At 51.1% G+C, this 18,804-nt stretch overlaps 8 protein-coding genes across 8 annotated transcripts; 5 read left to right on the top strand and 3 right to left on the bottom strand.

Moving 5' to 3' along the window:
- Positions 1 to 229: 229 nt before the first annotated feature.
- LDX57_002491 (alpha/beta hydrolase family esterase) lies at positions 230 to 1,102 on the top strand (the record flags this gene model as incomplete). Its single annotated transcript, XM_046084143.1, has 2 exons — positions 230 to 670; positions 740 to 1,102. The coding sequence occupies 2 exons, from the start codon at positions 230 to 232 to the stop codon at positions 1,100 to 1,102; spliced, it is 804 nt and encodes a 267-aa protein (XP_045940106.1).
- Positions 1,103 to 1,287: 185 nt separating this feature from the next.
- Positions 1,288 to 1,932, bottom strand: LDX57_002490 (uncharacterized protein; the record flags this gene model as incomplete). Its single annotated transcript, XM_046084142.1, has 1 exon — positions 1,288 to 1,932. One exon carries the CDS (start codon positions 1,930 to 1,932, stop codon positions 1,288 to 1,290), a length of 645 nt encoding a protein of 214 aa, XP_045940105.1.
- Positions 1,933 to 2,038: 106 nt separating this feature from the next.
- Positions 2,039 to 2,233, top strand: LDX57_002489 (uncharacterized protein; the record flags this gene model as incomplete). Its single annotated transcript, XM_046084141.1, has 1 exon — positions 2,039 to 2,233. The coding sequence occupies one exon, from the start codon at positions 2,039 to 2,041 to the stop codon at positions 2,231 to 2,233; it is 195 nt and encodes a 64-aa protein (XP_045940104.1).
- A 3,521-nt stretch (positions 2,234 to 5,754) lies between these two features.
- Positions 5,755 to 6,487, bottom strand: LDX57_002488 (uncharacterized protein; the record flags this gene model as incomplete). Its single annotated transcript, XM_046084140.1, has 2 exons — positions 5,755 to 6,338; positions 6,385 to 6,487. The coding sequence occupies 2 exons, from the start codon at positions 6,485 to 6,487 to the stop codon at positions 5,755 to 5,757; spliced, it is 687 nt and encodes a 228-aa protein (XP_045940103.1).
- Positions 6,488 to 7,169: 682 nt separating this feature from the next.
- On the top strand, positions 7,170 to 8,228 carry PAN5_2 (ketopantoate reductase family protein; the record flags this gene model as incomplete). The annotated part of the gene is made up of 1 exon (XM_046084139.1): positions 7,170 to 8,228. One exon carries the CDS (start codon positions 7,170 to 7,172, stop codon positions 8,226 to 8,228), a length of 1,059 nt encoding a protein of 352 aa, XP_045940102.1.
- A 2,736-nt stretch (positions 8,229 to 10,964) lies between these two features.
- Positions 10,965 to 12,064, top strand: LDX57_002486 (uncharacterized protein; the record flags this gene model as incomplete). The annotated part of the gene is made up of 2 exons (XM_046084138.1): positions 10,965 to 11,909; positions 11,972 to 12,064. The coding sequence occupies 2 exons, from the start codon at positions 10,965 to 10,967 to the stop codon at positions 12,062 to 12,064; spliced, it is 1,038 nt and encodes a 345-aa protein (XP_045940101.1).
- LDX57_002485 (uncharacterized protein) lies at positions 11,990 to 13,892 on the bottom strand. The gene is made up of 3 exons (XM_046084137.1): positions 13,753 to 13,892; positions 12,691 to 13,696; positions 11,990 to 12,625 (listed from the first exon to the last, which is right to left on the bottom strand). Exons 1-2 carry the CDS (start codon positions 13,852 to 13,854, stop codon positions 12,797 to 12,799), a joined length of 1,002 nt encoding a protein of 333 aa, XP_045940100.1. The 5' UTR covers positions 13,855 to 13,892; the 3' UTR covers positions 11,990 to 12,625; positions 12,691 to 12,796.
- Positions 13,893 to 14,736: 844 nt separating this feature from the next.
- Positions 14,737 to 18,686, top strand: LDX57_002484 (uncharacterized protein). The gene is made up of 9 exons (XM_046084136.1): positions 14,737 to 15,007; positions 15,083 to 15,098; positions 15,162 to 15,184; positions 15,276 to 15,393; positions 15,457 to 15,556; positions 15,610 to 17,056; positions 17,110 to 17,206; positions 17,256 to 18,041; positions 18,114 to 18,686. Exons 1-9 carry the CDS (start codon positions 14,884 to 14,886, stop codon positions 18,469 to 18,471), a joined length of 3,069 nt encoding a protein of 1,022 aa, XP_045940099.1. The 5' UTR covers positions 14,737 to 14,883; the 3' UTR covers positions 18,472 to 18,686.
- The last annotated feature ends 118 nt before the right edge of the window (positions 18,687 to 18,804 follow it).

Below are 18,804 nucleotides of genomic sequence, written 5' to 3'. Positions count from 1 at the left end.
GGGGCCTTTTGCATTAGAAGGAGTGATGAAGACGGGGGTCGCTGTCGCAACAATGGGGTCAATGCCACAGGAAGCGCAGATCTCCAGTCAAGAGAGCGTCTCCAGAAAGGTAATAAATCAGGCTTGATCGTGTCGAGATGGACATCAAAAACCTTTACCATCTTCTCAACAGACTCAGCAACTGCATCACCACTACATCTTTGACAAGCTGCAAAATCCCTCTACTACAATGCTGTTTCTCATCCTCCTTTTAACAACCACTTTCCTCTGCACCTTGTCTAATGCATCCCCACCCGCTAAACGCGCCACCCTGACCCAAGTCGCCAACTTCGGGGACAATCCAGCAGGGGTCAAGATGTACGTGTACGTTCCCGACGCCGTCGTCTCGTCTCCAGGCATCGTCGTCACCCTACATGGTGCCTCCGGAAACGCACAACAACAGTTCCAGTCGACGCCGTACGCCAACCTCGCCGAGAAGTACGGTTTCATCGCCATATACCCCGAATACCCACAGGGCGCTTGGGATGCCACGTCGAGCAAATCCCGGCTTCATGAAGGCGGAGGTGCGAGCCAGTCGATTGCTAATATGGCCAAATACGCTATTAGTACTTACAAGGCGGACGCGAATAAGGTCTTCGTGTCGGGTGTGTCTTCTGGTGGGACTATGGCTGTAAGTGCAGTGTTTCTGTCTTCGAAGGCTTCAATGGGCAGTGGTATGTACTAACAGATACTATTGTAGAATACTATGGCCGGGACTTACCCCGACGTCTTCAAAGGTGTCATTATCTACTCCGCAGGCTCCTCGGGGGACCTGCGAAGTATGTACCCAGGCTACACGGGCAGCTATCCCAAAATCCAGCTCTATCTGGGGTCGAAAGATACTATTATCGGATCTTCGGCGTTTAATACGAGCCTTGCGGCGTGGGCTCCGCTGCTAGGCTATGATTCTACCCCTGATCAAGTGTTGGTGAATACCCCTGTGAAGAGCTGGACGACTTATGTACTGGGAAACAATTTGGAAGGTATCTGGGCTCAAGGGGTGGGACATCCGGTCTCGACTCAGGGTGAGGAGGATATGAAGTGGTGGGGTTTTGCAAGGTGATGCTGGGTTAGTGTCTACGGGAATCAGGGTGGTAAGGACATGGAACGTGGTTGACGTTCTGCTTGTCGCAGCGTCATAGGATTGCGAAGCTTGTACAGGCTGGAGGTCATATGAATGAAATGAAACTCTGTGGATTGCATTACTTATCATTATTAAACAGTAAACCGACCATTGCCCTCGGTAAATCATAGAGAAATCACCACCTTCTGAGCTGAAATTCCCTCAGCCAGTCGATCTACCGCCGCCTGCACGTTCTCTAAGCCCTTCCCGACAATCAGAGGGGCTGGGGCGGGGATGAAAGTCCGCGCTTTCAGAGCCTTGGGCAGGGAATTCTCGTAGATAGCCTTTCCCACCTGGTTATCCATGACCGTCGTACCAAATACGCTTTTCACCGTTACTCCCTCGGGCGCCTGGAATCCCCCCTCAACGGTGGAGACAAACTTGCTTCCACGAGATTTCGTGACCACCTCGACGGTGAGTGGGGTGGTGGAGAAGCCGATGCAGTCCATCGCCCCCGCCAGTGTCTTTCCGTCGAGCGCGTTGACGACCTCCTCGACCACGGTGGCACTGTTGTAGTCGACGACCTGGCTGGCACCGAGTTTCCTGACATACTCGAAGTTTTTGGGCGAGGCCGTGGTAATCGCCTCATAAACCCACGGCCACGCCCAGCTGGATAGCGTTGCTGCCCACACTGCCGGCTCCACCCCATACCAGCAGGGCCTCGCCGGTCGCCGACGCGCGCGGCTCGGTGGGGAGTTTGAGGTGCAGGAACCCGTCCTAGAAAAGGCCTGATGAGGCGGTGGAGAGGCCCAGGGGCAGGACGGCGGCATCCTCGTAGGAGATCTCGCCAGGGAGCTCGCTGACCATGTTGGTCTGCAGGGTGGTATAGGATTGGAAGACGCTGTCTTGGACGCGTTTGGTTGCCATCCCGACCGCATGGCCGACCACACGATCACCAGGCCGGAATCGGGTGACGCTGGGGCCAACCTGCACGACCTCGCCGACGACGCCCTGACCCAAAATGGTCGGGTAGTTCATGGGCCACCAGGCCTTTGGTTGCAGGCTGCCATCCACCGGATTGATGGCCACAGCGTGGTTTTGACGAGGATTGCGTTCTCCTCGGGTGTATAAGATGAAGCCTCCTTGACCTGGAAAGGATGCACCTTGGCCTCAGTCAGCCAGACGGCGGTGTTGTTGATGTTGACGGCCATTGTGATATTGGAGGTGTTAGAACTGCGGAGAGGAAGACCTCGGTTGTACTGGGAATTTTCCAGTCAATTGTGCGAAGAGCGGGATGGACGACCTCAAAGAACAGATCGCCTGAAGGAGTTATTTGGGATGTGTTTGAGCGTGAAAGTCAGCCGACTATGTCTCTTTTATCCTTGGATCACTCACTGCCCATCGCCCACGCCCGAGTCGGTTATATCCAAACCAGAGGCCGAGGCTTATCTCCGGGCCTGGAGGAATCGAGCCACTCACCGGTCCATGGGTCTCAAATACTTCACGCGGGAAAGCTAACACTCGGGATTCCTGGGACTCCGGGCTAAATCAATCAAGCTTTGCGTCACCCTGATTTGGCCTGATAAGCACTAAGGCTAGGTAGTTCAGTATAGTGTTTCGCCCAACAAGAAAACTTAGAATATCGCTCGGAGATGTCTACTCCATGGGGTATTCCCTTCCGATTTATTTGTCTCTTGGTCCGGAATATTTGAGATTGTTCTGCTTCGTCATAAGCATGCTGGTACCTTCGGGCTTCGGCATTGGAAGGATCGGCCCCTATCAACCTTAGCCTATCAATGTTAAGCGTTTTTCCAGCGGTAACGCTAAGATTTTTCAATATAAGGGTAGTGTTGGTTTTGTCATCAAAGCAGCGACATCGTTCGGATGCCTCGGTAATTGACCCCGAACTATAGGTCTTTCTGTCGAGATGCTGTAGATGGACGGCGGGTGTAGTCAAAAGAAGCGAAACCGCGCTAGCCTGAATCGGATATGATTGATTACCTAATTTCCGACGTTCTTTGGTGACATAATTGCAGCGAGCGATGTCCCTCCGCCACCCCACGCGCAATTCGCATACTCGTTCACTGTCGCTCAACGGGAGGGAATACATTGGCTGTCGACCTATGGATCGAAGGTTGTCAAATACTCAGAATGAGAGGTCCAGCGACGGCCAAGGCGCGGACTCCGCTGATCTCAATCCGCCACTCCCGAACGATCATTGGAATGACATCGACAATTTCATTATCGATGACTTAGCTCAAAGTGAGTGGACTTCTCTTGCTTGGCAAATATAAGCAGTGAATAACTTCGATCAGTTACTAGTCAGTCAGGTTTCTCTCAAGAGATACCTGGCTTAGAAACCTCCCAAACTGCTGGCGGGGTTCCTATCATTGATCCCCGGCTGTCCACGTTACAGGAGCACATCGATACAAACTTCGTCGGAGATGTTGCTGTTGATCCTTCTCAGATCTACGAGCACTTTCTTCCTGGGACTGAAAATAGCTTTTGGCCCCTCGAGAACTTTCACGAGCAGTGGCCCGAGGACTCGGCTGCAACTTACGTTAGCGATCTCTCCCAACAATTCAGTGCTAGTCATGAGTCGAGCCACTTGCCCCATCGGACTTTAGATGTCTTAGAGACAAGGGCACCCGAATCGCCTCAATTGCCTACAAACCAGGACGCTGTGTCAATCCCTGGATTTGGTGTTCAAAGTCCCCATATTCGAGGAGTTCGCCCGAACCAAGGCCTTCCCAGGCGCAGAAGTCGATACCAGCTTTGTCGCGCTGGGGCAGCACCAGTATTCATCCCAAATTCGATGAACTCGGCAGATCCTATGCAACGGTGGCAAGACTCGCCTCCCGAAGATGAACCGGCATCAATGACTGCTATAGCAAATGCTCTGAAAACCCAGCAAAACCAAGAGTCTCGTAGAGTGAGGTCACGCTCTGGTAGTGGGGCCAATTCTCCGAATCCTGACCCTTTTCGTGACTATCGCCGGCCAAAGTCGACCACCAGTTCCATAAGTGGTACCAGTGCTTCGTCGCAGCAATCTGCTTCAAGTAGATCCGCAACATCAACGGGTGCTCGAAATGGACTTGGTCCTTCTAAGGCGCATCATGGTCGCGCCCGGAAAACTCGTCGAGATACGGCCAAGAAGCCGACACAGGGTGATCCTCGTAGATTTTGTTGCACGTTTTGCTGCGATCGATTCAAAACCAAATACGACTGGGTGAGACATGAGGGGTCTTTACACTTGAATTTACGATCTTGGATTTGTACACCACATGGAGGCAGCGTGAGCTCCTCTCTCACCGAAAGACAGCATTGTGCATATTGCAATGCGTTAGACCCAACAGACGCTCACCTTGAGCAGCACAATCATCGTGCGTGTTCAGACAAGTTCCGGACGTTCAGGAGAAAGGACCATCTCGTCCAGCATCTACGACTCACCCATCACTTAGACACTGTCCCGCTCATAGATGATTGGAAAACAGATACCACAGCAGTAACATCTCGCTGCGGCTTCTGCGATCATCGGATGGAGAGCTGGGACGAGCGCACCGAGCACCTGGCTGACCATTTTCGTCAAGGGGCCAATATGGACGATTGGCGAGGCGATCATGGCTTCCCAAGCTCAATCGCTGCCAAAGTGACCAACAATATCGCTCCTTATCTTATTGGCTCAGAATCGCGCACCATGGTCCCATTTTCGGCGACAAATTCGAATGTTCGGGATCATTTTGCTCAGATCTCATCGCGAGCCGATCATGTTCGTTTGAAAGAACCCCATAGCCATGCTGAAACTCCGTTATTATCCTCCTTCCAGTAACTTCATACAAACGATGTGCCTCTAAGTTCTTTCGCCCAGATACTTACCTCACATCTAAGCCGCTTTGCTCGGAATCAAATGGAGCAGGGCATCTTGCCCACTGACGGAATGTTCCAGCAAGAGTCTCGACGAGTGCTCTATGACTCGGAAGACTCGTGGAATCAAACCGTTGCTGACAATCCAGAATGGTTGTCTTCTTTTCGACGTCAACATCTGAACAAACCACAGGATGCACAACCGCATGCCGACGATGATTGAAGCGCTCTACTATCTTTCTTTCGTGAATATCCGTGGTATTTTGACTCTACTAAGATCTGTCAACTACAACTACTAGAATATTAGAGACGCTTCGACGCTACATAATAACATCCTTCTCCTGAACGACGTCTCCCCAGCTACTGCTTTCAACGCCTGTTGTGATATCAGTCATCCACTTTCTCAAAGCAGACACATGAGGGACTGCATTTTGGGGGAAAGCAATTCCCCGTCCCTGAAATTCGACGTGAGACACGGAAACAAGGAAACACGCAGTGCCAACAGCAAAAGAGCCCACCAATCTCTCTTGCTCAGCAGCTTCGACGATATCAGAATTAGTGAACCTGATTTCAACAACTTCCAATGACTCCCCGTCCCACTGGTACGACGAGCCACCAGTCAGTCTTTCCCGCGCTAGATCCAAGATGCTTTTTCTTGTCACTCCGGCCAGAATCGTATGCTCGGTCAACGGTGCCGTTACCAGCTGCAGTCTTCCTTCGCGGTTTCTCCAGATGACAAAGAAGTTCGAAGATCCAGCCTCAGTCACGTATCCTTCTAACCCAAACAGTCAGAGCACCTGGTCAAAGCCCTTACTCTTGGCATCTCCATGAGCCAGAAGAGAGGGCCCATAGTTCGCGCTTATCTTCGCCGACCCAGTACCGCCAGGCCAATCACGAACCGTCCCCTCCCGACTCGCGAATAAACGCAGCGTCTTTCTTTGAGGAGCCGGTTCTCTTTCTCCCTTGCCGAGAGGGCGTTCAGGTTTAGGATTCGGCCAAAACGAAATGACAATGAAGAGCATTGCCTCTCGCGGCACCTGAAACCCAAGACTCGCATCGGTCCCAATCAGCGTCGGCCGAATATAAAGGCATTCTCCGGCGCGCTCTTTCGGCAACCATTTCGGACACTCAATCGCACACAGCTCCCGAATTAAACCCAGCAACTCGACGGGGTCGAATTCCGGCAATCCAATCCTCAATGCCGACGCCAGCATGCGAGCACAGTTATACTGCGGTCGGAAAAGACGAACCTGGCCATCGTGTCCCCGGTAGACTTTCATGCCTTCGAAGCACGCCGTCGAGTAATGAAATACACTGGCTGTTGGCATCATGGGGGTGGCGCCGTAGGGGACGAGCTCCGGGTCCGCCCAGCCTGATGTTTGATTTCAGCGTACAACTGCCATGTGGTCTGTACATACGGAGCTTCTGAGCACTTCTTGCGAATCGGGCGCAGGGACTAGTGCTGGGTGCGAAGTTGGGTTTATTTTGAGCCGAGATGTGGCGAAGCTTGGGCCGGTCCATCGTGGTTGGGAGGCAAGGAGTTGGATAACTGATGGAGGCAGGAAATCATTGCTTAGATACTCGGAGGAAGACATTTTATCCCTAGATGCAATGTTTTTGCTATAAAGGAGGAAGAATGCAAATGAAATGGGCAGTGGGCTGGATTTACCGAGCTGCCCTGGGGCCTTTTTATATGTACATGTTTCGAGACAAGCATCTGTTAACCAGGGCGTAGGGCGTGATTACAAATATAGCTATACTAGTCCTGGCCTTATCTTTATCACAGATTTGGTCATTGAAGCTCGCCACTAGTGAAAGAGCTAGAGCTATATACCCTACCTCGTTCAATGCAAAGGGGCTGTGTTCTACCTTTTCAGACAGCATTTGAATTTATAACAGTAGCAGTAGCAAATAGGATATCAATACCGACCAGATTAATAATAGATTTCCTGCACCAGTACCAGACTCTTCGAAACGCCAGCGACACACCCAATGCTCGACTCGGCATTCTCCAATCTGAACCAGAAACCGCCCTGCGGAGAAGCACGCTCTACTCACCAGATAAAAAGACATGAAAAATCTACATTTAGTGAAAAAGCCCAGTAACTGAAAATGCGAATATAAAACCAGAAACATGCGATCCTTCCGCACCTACCGAAAACTCATAGACCGTCTATCCTGCGTATATCACACCCAGCCCATAATGACCTCCTTCTCTACAGCCTCCCCCAAGCCAGTCTCACCACGAATCCACGTTCTCGGACTCGGCAGTATCGGCTGTTTCGCTGCACATTGCATTACTGAGATCACGAAAGGCCCATCCGTCACTCTACTTCTCCACCGGAAGTCCCTCCTCGACGCATACCGCCAGAACGGCAATCGCATGCTCGTCCAGACGGCAGAAGGCAAGCATATCAGTTCGGAAGGGTATAGTTTCGAGGTCCTCGATAATAAATACCAATGGTATCATACTTCCCCGGGCGATACGGAGGACACTATCAAGCAGCCTGCTTCAGAACCCATCGAGAGCCTGATCGTTTGTGTCAAAGCCACCCAAACCGTGGAAGCTCTGAGGCCACTTGTCCGCCGACTCGGTCCCGCCTCGACGATCCTCTTTCTGCAAAATGGGTCGGGGATGATTGAGGAGGTTAATGTGCACCTGTTTACGAGCCCGAAGTCGAGGCCCAGGTACCTTGTGGGTGTCATTTCTCACGGCGTGACGCTCAACTCGTCGTTTGATATCACGCATACCGGGTTCTCCGCGACGTCCATAGGTCTGATGCCTCGTGAGGGGGAGAAGTTATCATCCGGGCCAAATGGTCAGTCATATAACAGCAGCAGCAACGACAATGATAACTACCCCCTGCAAGCCCTCCTGCACTCCCCACGCCTAAACCTAACATCATACGCCTACACCTCCGTCCTCCAATTCCAGCTCGAAAAGCTAGCCGTCAACGCCTTCTGCAACCCTCTCTGCGCGCTCAACGACGCTCCCAACGGGTTTCTCTTCACGATCCCCGAGACACGCCGGGCTATATTAACCGAGATATCAAAGGTCGTGCTGGCGCTGCCGGAACTTGCAGACGTGCCTGGTGTGGCGGAACGGTTCTCCGTGCAGAGGTTGGAGGAGACGGTGAATGGGATTTTGACGAAGACGTATAACACGACGTCGTCGATGGTGTGGGATCTGCGGCTGGGAGGGAGACAGAGGTCAGGTTTATTAATGGGTCGTGGTCGAGGATGGGGAGGAGGGTTGGGGTAGAGACGCCGGTGAATGATCGGTTGGTGAGGGAGGTGGAGGCGAGGAAGGGTGGTAGGAGCTGTATATAACTGTTGATACTTTCTTGATATACCGATTATTGCATTGTTGGCAGGATCCTATACCTGATGTGGGCGCTTCGATGCCTGAGGCAAGCCCTTCGCTTATCCCTCCGAATACATATTTAATGAATGAATCTCATAAGATCCCGGCTAATTCAATACTAACAGCATTCCTTCTTAATGAGTCGTAACTATGATAGGGAGAGGACTGGGGTGAAGACGCCGCGGGCAGCATCTTGTTCAAGAAGCAAAGCAAAATTAGATAGAAGAATAGCAAAAGCAAATCTAGCCACAATTAGTGGTGCATCTCTTTCTTTTCTCTCTTCAACACCTCCAGCTACGCCATCCACTTCCTAAATTGTCTTTGAATCTGTTCCACTGGCACACTCTTCTCATCAATCTTTCTCCCAAGACACCAGCACCTATCAAGCACATTCGAACATACATTCCACGGATCATGCCTCACGCGGTCCAGATCAAGCTCAACATTTATTTCCGCCCCCAGTCCTCGAAACTGGCGCAGAATCGTTTGAGCAAGTACTTCATAGAGTGCCTCCAGAGGAAAAGTTGATCTATAGAGTGGAGCCCCATGAGGCACGTTGTACCACCTCAGCTTCTCCACGCCCGTGCGTGCCGGCCGATGTAGAATTCGGTCTTCAAGCGTCTCCGGCACCGGTGGCTCGTTTCCTTGAAAAGGCAAGCATTCAAAAACCACGTGCAGGTTCAGAGTATCCAGGTTTAGTGAGTTCCTTGGCAGCCATGGCAATGTATGGAACCTGTCTATGCCACTTCGCCAGATACGCCAGTTACACCATCTGTCAAATGCATCCCTGTACGGAGTATTCTTTTGGGGGGGGGGGCCTTATGAGCGAGGGTCTGTGCCTGGACGTGGGGAGGAATCCATCTTTGAAATCGGACTCCACTTTCATCGTGACGCAGATAGTAAGGGAGCTTATCTTTGAAAGAGGAAAAGACGGGGTCCGCCCGTCAAGCGCAGCTTCTAGGGCCTCATGGTCGCAGATATATAAAGATAGGGAGTGTTTGGCGAGGAGAGGTGTCACCTCAGTATAAATAAGGCGGCATGTACGTAGCCAGCTGAGGGCGCCAGGAAGGCGAGGGTGTGGGTGTGGGTTTCTCCAGTTGTGGTTTGTTGTAGAGGCTCGTGGAGGTGTAAAATCGTCGTCGGAGAATTTCTGGTGCATGGAGAGGCAGGTCGTCGTAGAATAAAAAGGAGGTAAGATACTTCATTGTGTAGTGATAATATGGCTTTTCTGGTGCCATCGATATGGGATAGTATGCAAGAGGTAAGACTGTCTGTTTACCACGGCTTTCCAAATCATGTTGCGGAGCTCCCAGGGGAGGAAGAGGAGGCGTGATTCGGATTGAAGTACTGGTAGATTGGAGTCAGGAGCTACTAACGGGCACTAGAGATGATTTGAGTATACTATACCGGTGCTCTGGGCGCTTCCTATCTTTGCCATGTTGACTTTCTTCAGGATATAAATCTAGTCATCTGTGGTATGTCAGTTCACTAGGAGTTTGCCCCTTTCTAGTGCAGTGGTCATATCATAATAGTTCGACAGGTAAAATATGGTAGGCCGGAGAGTTTGATTCCGGCATGGAAGATCAACGTCAGGCTGTCGTCATTATCTAAAATTATATGATCTTGGCCTTTGGGCTTCCTCCTGTCAGCTGCAGAGAACGTCGTAAGTATTCCTAATGTTTAGAAGTTGCAAATAGTTGATACAGCTCTAGATCAGGAGCTCAGGCTCGATCACGGCCATCTCTATCTATTTCCAATCACTTGATGTATCACTCACTCACTTCCCTACGCAACATTATGGAGGACCACGATCCTTTCCAGAATACTCGATTGATTCGTTCAGTTCAGGATTCTTTCTCATCGTTTGGGACTCCTGGCACGTGGAGCGTCTACACCTAGGCCTATGGTCATATCTATGGATGAAGGCACTTCCACTTCGAGATAAATCAGGCCTACCCCAGCAATTCCGCTTTGCATCGGAGTAGAAGGAGTGCACAGCCTCTACAAGAGGGGCGCGGTAGGCGCACAGCAGGCATGTGGCAGCTGCAGATTTATTTGTGCATGTTTCGGATTGATTGAATAATCATATTTAGGAGATGAATGTATTAAGCTCCCGGCGGTCGATGTCAACAGCGTTCCTTCTTAGTTGGAAGGGGCGCTTGCCTTTACCCCCTGTTGCATTCTCAGGGAGCAAAACGACCAGTAATCCATTTCTCATCATCTGGTGGATATCATCTTTCCGTGACTCGTTCATATTTTCCCGTTCTGTGACCGACTGATAAGGCTCAAGCGATAGTTGATCGACGAGAAAGATTACGGGATGAAGCGCCAGAGGGTTGGAAGCCCTAGTTTCACGGCTTGCGACTACTGTCAGGATGGCCGGTTGGTGGTGGAGCTGGAGGCGAGGAGGAGAAGAAAGACATAACTATAGAGACTTTCTCGGTATACACCACACGCTGTACAGAGGTGGACCAAATTATCGCGTTATTAGCAAGAATCCAGGCCAAGCTCCAATAGGTTAGACAACTTCCATACCAAGCGCGGGGTACAGATCCTGGTCCTCGAAATCATCCCATACTGCCCTCATCAATCGACTATCCCTGGGGCTAACCATCCATACCAAAGAAACTCACAATGGGCCATGCAAAGATAATAACCATCGTCGGAGTCACCGGTAACCAAGGCTCCTCAGTCGCCGACCGATTCCTCCAAGACCCAATCTACCACATCCGCGGAATCACCCGCAACCCTTCATCCCCAGCAGCCCAAGCCCTGGCCAAGAAAGGCATTGAAATCATCTCCGCCGACCTAGACGATGTCTCGAGCCTGAAAACAGCCTTCGCGGGCTCCAACCTCATCTTCAGCGTCACTAACTACTGGGAACCGTTCTTCCGACCTGACTGTCGCGAGCAAGCCGAACAACAGGGCCTCTCGTGTCGCCGATACGCCTACGACGTCGAACGCCAACAGGGCCAGAATATCGCTGACGCAGCAGCAGCGACAGTCGATACGCTGGATGAGAACGGCTTCATCGCGTCGACGTTAAGTCACGCTCGCAGGGCCAGCAACGGTCGCTTCCAGGAACTGTACCATTTCGACGCCAAAGCCGACATATTCCCAGACTATGTGCAAGAAAAGCATCCCCTTCTCGCACGGAAAATGTCCTGCATCCAGACAGGATTCTTTATGACGAGTCACAAGCTAGTCCCAGATGCATACTTTCACCAGGCAGATGATGGGTCCTGTGAGATGACATTCCCGACTGCACCAGATAGCGCTGTTCCTCACTTCGACGTCAACGCTGATATGGGGACGTTCGTGTATGCTGTTTCGCGCATGCCCCCGGGGAAGGCGTATCTGGCTGAAGGGACGACGTGTAGTTGGAGCGAGTATCTGGCTTTATGGAGTAATATTACTTCGATGGAGGCTGCGTATCGACAGGTTAGTCTGCAGGAATTGATTGCTGGGACCCCTGATAAGGAGTTTGGGAGGGAGGTAGGCGATATGTTGCTTTATTCTACCGATCCGGGGTACGATGGTGGGGATGAAGGGCTTTTGAAGGCTGAGAATATACGGAAGGTGAGTTGATGAATAAGTTCATAAGGGAGGGACTAGGCTGATATTTTTCTTTTCGGTTTTAGGCTGGGATTGAGTGTTCCATGACTACTTTGGAAGAGTTTATGAAGAAGGAGGACTGGTCCGAAGTGTTGCGGAAGTTCGGCCGGGGTCAGTGAAGGTACGATCTATAAATGTATATGTCGCGATTGAGTGGTATTGACTAGTCAACTTAAGAGCAACATGGGCAGGAGAAAACGACGGTTTACAATAAATGCTGTTGACATTGGGCTCGATGGGGGTTCATAGATTCATCTTTTTTTGGTTTCCTTTTCTTGATTTTCTATATACATATAAACCTCGCAGCCATACTGAGGTGTCAGATGGTTGAAAAGCCCAAGTCCCCAGTTCAACGATCGACCATTTTGTTCAAGAACGTCGATATTCAAGAACCCTTACCTTTAGCTGCAAAAGCGTTGACAGAGCTCGAGATAAACACCTCAGTCGTCTCGATCAAAACTATCTATCTATCTTATGGAAAAGCCTGCTTTGGTGAGACGAACAGCTGGCCTTGTGTGGCTGAATTACTCAGTAATGAAGGGACGATGATCTTCGTCTGAACATGGCAGCTGCTTTTTCTTTATCATCCTGCTCGAAATCAATTTTTACCTTGAGTGTTCCTAATTCTGCTGCATTCTGGAAGCTTGCGTAAGCACCAGCGATGTCCGAGAATGGGAAAGCTATTTCCCGAATTAGTGCTGTTTTTCTTTGTTTCTTTGTTTCTTTGGCTTTGTAGAGTGCTTACAATGAGTCACTATAGTCTCCGGACTTATAAGACCGGCTTGTGAAAGCCTCAGGAGAGTCGGAATGGAATGGGAGTTGACCAGCTGGGTCTTGATACCTAGGTTGGGTCAGCTTACGATAAATGAGGCTCTCTCGTGCCACTTACTGATATTACGATCCCACAGTTGATCGAGCTGTAGGTCAACCTTCCGACCATGAACACCAACGTTGGCAATAGTGCCACCAGGAGCAACCAACTGTTGGCAGAGCTCGAAAGTGCTCGGTATACCCACAGCTTCGATGACCGAGTCGAAGCCAGAGCCTTCGGTAATCTGGTGTAGTTCTTTCATGAGGTCAGGTGTATCTGCGTTAATAGCATGATCCACCCCGATCCTCCGGGCATATTCAAGCCGCGTCTCATTTTTGTCAATCACCACTATCTTTGCGGGTGTGTAGAGCTTAGCAGTAAGTAGTGCCGCCAGGCCAACCGGCCCAGCTCCCACTATCGCAACCAGATGGCCAGGCTGCACCGAGGCACTGATCGCGCCACATTCCATGCCGGTTGGCAACGCGTCCGACAGCGCAACGGCCGCCGCTGGATTGATGTTCACAGGAAGCTTATACAAGGACGTCGTGGCATGCGGGATCCGCACATACTCGGCATGCGTTCCGTCGATTTTGTTGCCTAGCACCCAGCCCCCATCTACACAGTGCGCATTGAGTCCTTTTCGACAAGACTTGCAAACGCCGCAGGCACTAATACTCGATATCAGCACAGTATCGCCGATGTGGAGCCCCGTGACTGCGGATCCTTTCCCGATCAGCGTCCCCACTCCCTCGTGGCCGATGACCCGGTTTCGTTTGACGGCGGGAACGTCGCCTTTGAGGATGTGAAGATCGGTGCCGCAGATGGTCGTGTGGCGCATCTTGACAATTGCGTCGGATGGAGAGGCAAGGAGGGGGATCGGACGGTCCTCCACGATCATTCTGCCCTGCCCCTTATAGACTAGGGCTTTCATTTGGAGGGTCTAGTAGATTGGTCAGAATAACGGATTGAGATCTTGCTGTGGCTCGTACCACTAACATTCATTTTCAGATGGCTTAATTGAACTCCTGGCTGTTTGTAGATGCCCAGGAGAGTGTATTGCACTACTTGAAGAAGAGGGGCAGTCGGTTTATAACCCATCAGGCCATGCAGAAAGTCACATGGTTCGTCACCCCCAGCACTGCGGGGATGGATTGCCGCTTTTGTTTTCTTTTTTTCGCGATGACATGGTAAGCCTGATGAGATCAAGTATCGGTTGCAGTAGTCTGAAGTAAGGTGCATAAACAGTGGATTAGTCTCCGTGAAAATGCTGATCATGGTCTATCCCACGTCATTGAGTATACCCGATGCCCGAGTTCTTCGAGCTTATGGGGTCGGGCCGCTATAGTTGGCGGAAATCTATCTCCGCTCGAGAGGATTTGAGCTGCATTCTATAAATCCAGTCAGATTACTGTCCATGCGGTTGGTTCCGACTGTTTTCCAGCTACTTCCAGCTATTCAGTGCTTGGGGATATGCTTACACTGTGGATTCTCCAAACCCCACCCCCGCATCCACAATCGGCATCCTTTTAACCGGCGCTATGGAGATGGAGAAGGTAGATCGCTTTATCGAATGATCTCCAACCCAAATGTGATACGGATTGAGCTTTGAAGAGGTTCATGAATGCCTTAGGTAGAAGTGGTATCCTTAGCGTCTCCCCGTAGACTTAAACCACACCGAAATGGGGTTCAAGCAGAAGGCCGATCAACACTGTCAATTCAGGCTAAGAGGATTCAATCAAGACCCAGCAAAGATCAAAAATCAAGCGCCATCCAGCTGATAAGGCGAGATAAAAGAAGAGGGGAAACCGGGACCGAGCACATGATGTCAGGTGCACGGCTCGGGCCCCTCGAGGTCTAGACCCCGATTAGGACTCTGTCCTTCCCGGTTCTCATCCTGGCCGTTGCTGACTTGTACGCGCAGCTCTAGTCTAGTCCAGCTTCTGCTTGCTGCTTGCTTGCTTGCCCTCTAATATACTTTCTCCTCCTCTCCCGGCCTGCTTCAATTTCTTTTCTTTTTCTTTCTCCTTCGTTTTCCCTTTCCTCCTTTCTTTTCCCTCGCTCTCTCTACACTTCGTATCCATCCCCTCGATCTACTTCCCCGGCGGTCTCCCGTCCCGCTTCCCCGCCATGGTGTTAATCGATAAGCACAGTTACCTGTCCCAGGAGGAGATCCGTCTGAAAGAAGACAAGGAACGCCACCGCTACTGGAAGAAATGGGGGCCCTACGTCGCCGAGAGACAATGGGCGACGGGTGAGTCTTCGATGCTGAGCAATTGCTACCTTACTCTCCGATCGGACTAATGACCTCATTTCTCGTCCCCCGCAGTTCGCGAGGATTATTCGTAAGTCGCATCCGCCCCCTCTTTTTTCCTTGTTTAATCCAAGCTAATTTGTCGCCTTTGCAGCGAGAATGGAGACGCTTGGAGCTGTGAGTGCTGTCTTTCTCCACCACCTCGAATCTACGGTGTAGTGTTCTACTATCTATGGCCAATGCTGATATGCATTGATTTCACGGGTAGATTTCTCGCACGATCACGCTCGTTCAAGAGCCTATCGCTGGGGCGAAGACGGCATTGCCGGCGTTTCCGACACCCATAATTTGCAGAACATCGCGTTCTCATTTTGGAATGGGAAGGAGTATGTCTAATTCGCCGTCTCGCGCATCTCCCTCGAGTGCCTAGCTTATCATCCCGCCGACAGTGACTTTTTGAAGGAGCGCCTGTTCGGCCTGTCCAATCCTCAAGGCAATCATGGAGAAAGTGTCAAGGAGGCGCATTTCCACCTGGACAACACACCGACGGTACCTCGCCTTCCTCTGTTAGGGGTTATATTGTCTGACATCTGTCTGTCTAGCATTCTTACATGAAATTCCTCTACAAATACCCTCAAACCAAGTTCCCCTACCAAGATCTTGTGGATGAAAACGCTCGTCGTGGAAGATTGGAACGTGAGTATCAGATCCTCGACACCGGTGCCTTTGCAGAGGATCGCTACTGGGACATTTTCATCGAAACCGCCAAGGAGAAGGATGACGAGGAGGAACTCCTGTTTCGCATCATTGCCTACAACAGAGGGCCAGATCCAGCCCCTCTGCATATCATTCCGCATGTCTGGTTTAGGAATACATGGGCTTGGGGTTGGGAGGATCCATCGCTCAAACCGTCCATCGAGCGGGAGTCTCCGATCACTGCGAAATCCAAGCATTACAAGCTTGGGGAGAGATATGCACGCTTCGCTCCCTCCCCGTCGCCCGATAACTCTGAGGACGACGTTATGCCTCGGATGCTGTTCACGGAAAATGAGACGAACAATGAACTACTTTGGAAGACCAAGAATGATCAACCGTACGTGAAAGATGCTTTTCATCGTCATATCGTCAATGGTGAAGAGGGTGCGGTGAATCCGGAGCAGAAAGGCACGAAATTCGCAGCGTGGTATGCCTTCGATCAAGGGGAGGGGGTACCTCCGGGAGGATGCGCCGTTGTCCGATTTAGACTATCCCAGAAATCTGCACCTTTTGTTGATGAAGAGGTCCTGGACGACGTTATTGATCAGCGCAAAGCGGAAGCAGACGACTTCTACTATCACATCAGCCCCTTGCCCATGAGTGACGATCTACGAAACATTCAAAGACAAGCGTTCTCGGGAATGATGTGGACGAAACAATTCTATCATTTCGTTTGGGACCAGTGGGCCAATGGCGATCCGGCAATGGTGCCGCCGCCGCCGGGTCGGAAGCATGTTCGCAACCAGCAGTGGAAACACTTGTATATGGATGACATCCTCTCGATGCCGGACTCCTGGGAATATCCCTTCTTCGCTGCCTGGGACACCGCGTTCCATTGCATTCCGCTGGCGATGATTGATCCGGAGTTCGCGAAGAAGCAGTTGGACCTTCTGACTCGTGAATGGTACATGCATCCGAACGGGCAGCTTGCGGCGTACGAATGGAACTTTGGCGACGTCAACCCTCCGGTCCATGCATGGGCCACGTTCCGTGTGTTCAAGATTGAGCGGAAAATGTACGGTCGCCAGGACCTGGACTTCCTCGAACGAGTCTTCCAAAAGCTCCTCCTGAACTTCACCTGGTGGGTGAACCGCAAGGACTCTGACGGGAAGAATGTCTTCGAGGGAGGGTTCCTCGGACTAGACAATATCGGTTTATTCAACCGATCGGAGCCCCTGCCTACGGGTGGTGTCTTGGAACAAGCGGACAGCACTGGCTGGATGGCATTCTACTGTTTGACCATGCTCAACATTGCTCTAGAGCTTGCGAAGCATCGGAGAATCTATGAAGACAGTAAGTAACGGCTCACACTATGCTGATGGTAAACACCATGCTAAGTATCCAAGTTGCCTCGAAATTCTTTGAACACTTCATCCTCATCAGTGATGCTATGACGTTCAGGTCCGGAGGACAAGAGACCTCTCTTTGGAACGAAGAAGACGGGTACGCATCCACACACTCTGACTTGTTCTTATGATTCTAATCTGAATAGTTTCTACTACGACGCCATCTCATACGGCGAGCCATGGACTCAGCAGCTCCCCGTGCGATCTCTCGTCGGTCTGATCCCATTGTATGCGGTCCTCACACTTGAACCGGAACTTATCAAGAAATTTCCGTCGTTCAAGAAGCGGTTGGATTGGTTTATTGAGAATAGGCAGGATGTGGCAGAGCGGAACATTGCCAGCATGAAGCGTCGTGGTAAGGACGAGCGATTGCTCTTGTCACTAGTAAGCAGAGATCGTCTAGAGAAAATCCTCAAGAGGATGCTCGACGAGACCGAGTTTCTGTCCGAGCACGGCATTCGATCCATGTCCAAGCATCATGAGAAGAATCCTTTTGCCATGGCTGTAAACGGGCAGGAATTCCGTGTGAGCTATGTACCCGGAGACTCGGACAGTGCTCTATTTGGTGGCAACAGCAACTGGCGCGGGCCCGTCTGGTTGTGCGTGAACTTCCTGCTTGTCGAGTCGCTGCTGCGTTTTTACATGTTCTACGGAGACTCTTTCAAGATCGAGTGTCCCACGGGTTCCGGAGATTACATGCATCTACAACAGGTAGCGGAGGAGCTCCAACACCGGATGCAACATCTCTTTGCTCGGAATGACGAAGGACGCCGCGCAGTGCACGACAACTCCGACCTGCTCGACTTCGACGAACACTGGAAGGACTATATGTGGTTTCACGAGTTCTTCGACGGAGACACTGGTCGAGGTCTGGGGTCCTCTCACCAATGCGGTTGGACAGGTCTCATCGCCAAAATCATTCACGACACTGGGTATGCTTCCTTCCTCCTTTCTTCTACTACCTTTTCCACATCAACCTAGATGTCCCATTCTAACAGCTACAGTATCAACTGTCGTCTTCCACAGACCCCACGCTCCCCCTTCGCTGCCGCAACCCATTACTTCGACGACGTCTTCAGCCGGTCTGCCCGACCCCGCGGCAGCCGACGGCCCAGCGTCCGGCGCTCCTCCACCAGCCGCTCCATCGGCAACAGAAGCGACTTCGAGTCGGCCTTCACGGGTGGTGAAACACCCGCTGCCGAGAGCGTCGTCGACGATGAGGAGGATGAGCGCCGAGATCGCGACGATCATGTTTCAAGCTACGTTGAATCCCAGTTGCAACGGATCCGCAGCCAGACGTCTATCGCGAGCTACGAGGATGAGCTTGAGACGCAGGCGGATCGGGCGCCGAATGGACGTTAAAGCAGGTAGATATGATCTGGACGATATAATTCGGTCGACTCTTTTTCCCTTCCTCGATACATTTCTTTAGAGATGTCATCTCGTTGTCATTATAAGTTGAGTATATTCGTCGCGTTTGGAATAGCCAGTGTTTTCGGGTTTAGATTGTTCATACTCCAATACCACACATATGAGGCATTCTAGCTGTTTATCTGCATTGCACACTGTTTTTGCATAGATAATGTACTGCATGTCAGTAGTTTCTTCCGGGATAGAGAAGTCGATCGACAGATAGATAGCTTCTACGCATCGCATTCTAATCACTTCCTGTTCCTACATAAAAAAGGAACAGAA

Source organism: Aspergillus melleus (genome assembly GCF_016097325.1).
Source record: "Aspergillus melleus strain CBS 546.65 chromosome Unknown contig1, whole genome shotgun sequence".
Lineage (NCBI taxonomy): Eukaryota > Fungi > Ascomycota > Eurotiomycetes > Eurotiales > Aspergillaceae > Aspergillus > Aspergillus melleus.
The sequence above is the reverse complement of the archived record's forward strand: the minus strand, read 5'-3'. Positions and strand labels throughout refer to the sequence as shown.

Excerpts from the sequence above, each read along its gene's own strand:
- LDX57_002485 (XM_046084137.1), bottom strand. The coding sequence starts at position 13,854 with ATGGGTTATAAACCGACTGCCCCTCTTCTTCAAGTAGTGCAATACACT. Across the intron at positions 13,697-13,752 it reads TAAGCCATCTGAAAATGAAT|ACCCTCCAAATGAAAGCCCT; the intron begins GTTAGTGGTACG and ends CCAATCTACTAG.
- LDX57_002484 (XM_046084136.1), top strand. The coding sequence starts at position 14,884 with ATGGTGTTAATCGATAAGCACAGTTACCTGTCCCAGGAGGAGATCCGT. Across the intron at positions 15,557-15,609 it reads ACCTGGACAACACACCGACG|CATTCTTACATGAAATTCCT; the intron begins GTACCTCGCCTT and ends CTGTCTGTCTAG. Across the intron at positions 18,042-18,113 it reads AAAATCATTCACGACACTGG|TATCAACTGTCGTCTTCCAC; the intron begins GTATGCTTCCTT and ends TAACAGCTACAG.